This window comes from Engystomops pustulosus, chromosome 6, assembly GCF_040894005.1.
Source record: "Engystomops pustulosus chromosome 6, aEngPut4.maternal, whole genome shotgun sequence".
NCBI lineage: Eukaryota > Metazoa > Chordata > Amphibia > Anura > Leptodactylidae > Engystomops > Engystomops pustulosus.
The window spans coordinates 10417790-10423303 of NC_092416.1; the positions used below are offsets into that span (position 1 = coordinate 10417790).

Consider the following 5514-nt stretch of genomic DNA (forward strand, 5'->3'; position numbering starts at 1 on the left):
TGCTGCCCTCTGCATCTCTACACAACTTCCTGTTTTTCATCTGTTCAGTCTGTGCCGGTGGCATCACCCACTGTGCCTCTTTCTCTTACAGTCCATCTCACTGACAGACACAGGGAGATGGAGGGGGAGGGAGCAGGATGAGTCATAATCTCCTTCTGCAGGTCCTCCTATTCATCAGAGCTCAGACATGTAGACAAAGTGTGCCAGAGAGTTTGCAGACAGCACTAAAATAAATAGCAGGACTGCTGAATCACTTGATGAACATTCCGAGATTATTATTAAGGCACATGGGCAACATATTTAAAATAGTGTCCAGCAGCTTTAAGTTAATGCTAAATTCTGTTGCATAAAACTTTGAGGTAGTTGATAATATCCACAATTTTTCATTAAAAAGAAGCAACTCGGTCCCAATGGTATATGATGGAGGCCACAGAGGTGCAAAACACTAATGAGATAACCTTATTCAGAATAGATCATTTATTTGGTTTTCCAGTAGCAGGGGTCCCAAAATCCAGAACCCTAAAGTAAACTTACCCTTTTTCCAGCTCTCGATTTTGTGTTGTGTCGCTATTTTAGTCTTATGGGACCCACTTCAACCAATCTGCTAAAGGAACATCTCCTGTGACCTACAAGGAAGTGATGTCCCACAGTCCAATGAGGCCACTGATTATCCTACGTAGGTTCTGAGGTCACTTCCAGTGGAGCCATCAGCACCGAGCCTCAGCCTTTACCAAGTTTCCACCAGGTATAACCAGGATTCTTGACAGTGCAACATTCAAGTCCCCCACCCAATTCCAATTAGCTGTTTCATACTATGGACAGCGCTTAAAGTAGACGTCTATACTGTAGAGGATGTCCCACCAGAACAACCACTACACTATGGACAGGGTTTCTGCTCCTAACTGCTGCAGGTGTCGGATAGGTCATTATTAGGTTCTGCTCAGAAAATTAAAATTAATTAGCAAAGTTGAGAGATTAATTTAATAAAATTAATAATAAAATAAAATTATTCATTAAATATTAAAATTTTATAAAATTAATTAACAAAGTAGAAAATTAGCAGATGTTGAGTTATCCATGTGCCATCCACAGAAAACTTAATTTTTCTGATGAAATAATTATAATAAAACTTATATCTGATAAGTATCTAATTGACTTTCAATGACAATAAAGATTCGGCATAGTGTAAAATCCTGAATTTATTTCATAGAATAATATAGAGCAATAAACAAATTGATTGCAAAAAAAATATACACACCCTTTAAAAGCTGCTTCCACTAATATACACACCCTTTACCAGCTACTCAATGCCATTCTCTTCTCCTCGTTTTTTATTTTCGAATATTCCCACAATTTAAATATATATTTTTTTCATACATACCAGCACTATTGGTGCGTGAGAACGTCAAAGAAGTAAAAATCTCATGTTTTGAAGAAGCAGAAATAGAGTAAAAAGGAAACAAGATGATGTGAAGATATATAGAAGGTGCAACAACATATTATGCAAACAGCAGATACTATCAGCCAATGTACTGCTCATAGAAGTCAACTTTTGGGGTTAAAAATTTGGGGTAAACATAACATTTTTTGGAACATTTCTGCAGTGTTTAGTGAATGAGGCTAGGATGATATTTTAAATAATACTGTCATAAAGTACTCAAAATAATACTGTACAGTGCCCAAGTACCCTGATAATAATAGCATCATCTGAAGCGCGATACAGTTCAATATTAATACTATACGCTGTCTCGATAGTTCTACAATTTGGTGCTTATAAAACCTGCTACAAAAAAACTTGGGGATTTCCATATTGATATTAGTGACCTAAGATGAAAATTCCCACAACCAGCTGATTTTGGCACAGCTTTTGTTCACGGTAAAATTTGTGCCATCTCTCGTTGATATCAACGAGAAGCCTCCAGTTCTGTATTTCCCGAAACGGTAAAAGACGTGGCATGCAATATCATCTGTAGAGGGAGCAGATTTGTAAGATATCTTTGATGGTCAAAAGTAGTGGGATGGTCACCTTTCAAATTGAGTCTATGGTTTACGACAGAGCCCAAAGATCCTCCAGTGGATCTAACCCAATACCGGACCCCGGTTGTGCACCAGCAGACAACCCAATTGACTAATGTGGTTTGTTTCCCAACTTTTAATGGAGGAAACTCAAGCCATCACTTATGAGTAGATTCCAAATGTTTGGGTCTCATATCACTCCCCAGTACAATATGATGACGAAGACTACACATGGTAATTGTAGATCTTGGACTCTGGGCCTATAAATCTGGAAGCTGCTCCGCTTCTGCTGCTACGGTGATGATATAAGAAGGAGATGTTATATATGACCACAGTCCTGATTTACTTTTATGGTGATATCTTGGTTGGTTTCATCTTGACTCATCGAAACTCATCAAGACTCATTTAAGCTCATGAAGACTCATCAAGATTCAAGACTTCGGTTGCTGAAGGTTTCATTAAGGACTAACTCAATAAGGTCCAAAAGAGAATTTCTAAACATCATTTTGAAGTTCTCCACAATAAATAGATACATTATTGGTGTGAAACAACTATTGATGCAAATTAAACAAATTGTTAAAACTTGCAAGGTATCTAGGAGACTTTTTGGGAAAAGACCCTCTTCAGCAGCGCTCATCCCATACCATAGGTGGTAGGGTGCCCAGGATACGAAGAAGGATACAATAGCAATGCTGATGATCTTGTAAGGGTTCTTAGACTTTACCAGGTTTTCTTTCCTTATTTTGTAGATGATCTTGAGGTAACATATAGAAATAATCGTGAAAGGGATGATGAATCCCAAAAACAGCCGGGTACTGAACATAATCCACTTTACTTGTTGCTTGTTCCACCGTCCATAAAGACCATAGTCATTGTAACATGTGGTGATGTTACTCTCATCCTTCAATTTTCGGAATACTAGATATGGAGAAGTGAATAAAAGAGCCAAAATCCACAAAAACAGGCAGATAGCAGAAGCTTTTTGTGGGTTCATGTATTTCCGGTACCACAGGGGGTGAAAAACCAGACAGAAGCGATCAACACTGATCATTGTCAGGACAAAAATGACCAAATACATGTCAAGCGAAATCAAAGAATTCATTATTTTGCACATAAATAATCCTAAAATCCACCGTGGCTTCGTAATATCATAAACCGCAATGAGTGGGATATAGAGGGTAAAAACCAGATTGCCAAGAATGAGATGAAAAAACCAAGTTGTGTTTGTACTTTTTCTCATCCTGAAGCCAAGAACCCAAAGATATAAAGAATTCATGACCAATCCAAAAATAAAGGTGAGGAGCAAGAACATCGATGACATCAGCTTCGAGGCTGAGAGGGTCTGAGGGGTCGACCCATCACTGATGTTTAGAATAAAGGTTGATGAATTGTTGAGGGTCACCATATCCTAAAAACATAAAATATAATTTTTTTGGTTAAAAATTATACAAACATCACATAAAGGACAGTAAAATACTTTACATACTGAGGTACAAACTACTGGTTTAAGGAAGAATGAGAAGATCACTGGATTTTTATTGCAGAATCAACCGCTCGCTGAAGGTAACACAATGGGGCACATTTACTTACCCGGTCCAGTTGCATTCCAGTGGCGCGTTCTCCGACGCTAATTTGGGTTCTGCTGGGATTCACTAAGGTCCGTGTGCCCAATGTCCAACAGGAGCCCTGCTGCACCGTGGTCTGTCGGAGTTCACCTTCTTCTCCTCAGTGCATGTAAGTGCTGATCTTGCGACACAAATTATTTTTTTAATTCCACAGTTTTTCCGAATTCGTCGGGTTGTCTGATGGCCACGCCCCCAAATTTCTGTCGCGTGAAAGCCGGCGCCAAAATCCCGGGGCAATTCAGGGCAAATTGGAAATCGTCGGGAAACCGGACGAAAGTGTGCGATTTGGATCGTTAGTAAATGAGCCCCATTGTTCTTCTTAATGAAAGGATAATAAAGGTTACTCATTAATCCAGGAAAGGGGTCCAATTTGGGGTTCCGAACAGGCAACTTTGATTTGTTCCCTGCCCAGATAAGGGTCCGGTTTTTCTTCTGTCAAAATAACTACAGAACTTACATCTCAGTGATCTCTTCCTTAGAGATTGACCAGGAAGGGATGTACCATGAGATGGAGCAGAGAACTCTCGACCCCCATACTACTAATTATTAGAAGACCCTAGTAGTCAAAAGTGCTAAAATGTATCACCCCAAATACCTTTAAAATTATGTAATTCATCTTCATTTTTCCCTCTACAACCAGGACCACTTTAATTTACTCGAACACACATTAGGTGTACAATCTGATGTCCACAAGCTTGGGGCAATAGCTTGGCTCCTCTATACCCACAGTCCTGGGAACCCTGCTGAGATCCTTCATACTCACGGGATGTCAGCTTAGGTTCTCTATACCCACAACCATAGAAGAGTAACTTTGGTCCTCAATACCCAAAACTCTAAGTCTTTCTTATACAATTTATTGTGACAGTTCTAATACTGTCCTTTTAGGCTACGACATAACATCCACATTCTAATTGAGTGTCAGCTTGTTCCATCACAAACGTTGTAGCTTTTTTTAAGATACAAATATTTCACCCCTGAAGTGTTTGCTTAGGTTCCATACTCTTAGCCCATTGAGTCTGGTTGGATTCTCCCACAATCCAAATAAATGTCAGCTGATGTCCTACATATCCATAGCCCTAGAGGTCTACTTAGCTCCCCCCATGGAGTGCTTTCATCCCCCATAACCTAAGATGGCCTTCGATTTCCATACTCACAATCCTACCCCGTATCTTCTTAGGTTCCCGATAACCCAAGCCCTGAGGTGTCTTGTCTCTACACCCACAATTCTAGAGGGGTTTATCCCTATAGGGCACATATCTATAGGAAGACAAGATAATTTTTATTTTCAAAAACATAAAAAAATTTTTTTAAAAATAATATTTTAGTTACCTACCTTCAGGTCCTTCAGAGCAGTCTGAATTTACTTCTTTATCACCAGATTAAATGTCCTTTGCAGGAGCCTAGAGGTCTTGTACTTTTAATACTAGAGGATGTGGTATATCGAGCAATGCCGACCACAGATTGTGAACGAGCTCCTCCTCGATGGAGTCAGCAAATGAGGAAGTTCATGTCTTATCTATGAACCATTAGATAAGTGTAGTAGGTTTGAATGAGCTAGTAACATGGCTCTGCAGGGGAGCTGTATACACAAAGCAGTTTGAGATTTCCAGGTCTATTTGTAAATTTGTATTGTAGATGATTCGGAGCAACGTTCCATCCCTTTGCTTCATGATTCCTGCTTTCATTATATGTTACCTCCAGCTTCATGATTGGACCACAGTTTCTCTTTGAGCACAATGAATGATATTATTATATTCACATGTTTATGCCTCATGAGTTTACCAAAATTATTTAGCCAAATGAGGAAACATTTACGTTCCCCGAAGCTTCATTCGTTGTTTCAATCAATAGAAATGAGATTATTATGAAATAA

General features: G+C 39.1%; 1 protein-coding gene across 1 annotated transcript; it reads right to left on the minus strand.

The window, feature by feature from the left end:
* Positions 1-1640: 1640 nt before the first annotated feature.
* Positions 1641-5035, minus strand: LOC140065370 (probable G-protein coupled receptor 33). The gene is made up of 2 exons (XM_072112965.1): positions 4975-5035; positions 1641-3424 (listed from the first exon to the last, which is right to left on the minus strand). Exon 2 carries the CDS (start codon positions 3419-3421, stop codon positions 2441-2443), a length of 981 nt encoding a protein of 326 aa, XP_071969066.1. The 5' UTR covers positions 3422-3424; positions 4975-5035; the 3' UTR covers positions 1641-2440.
* Positions 5036-5514: the final 479 nt, after the last annotated feature.

Coding starts and splice junctions, on each gene's coding strand:
- LOC140065370 (XM_072112965.1), bottom strand. CDS start 3,421: ATGGTGACCCTCAACAATTCATCAACCTTTATTCTAAACATCAGTGAT.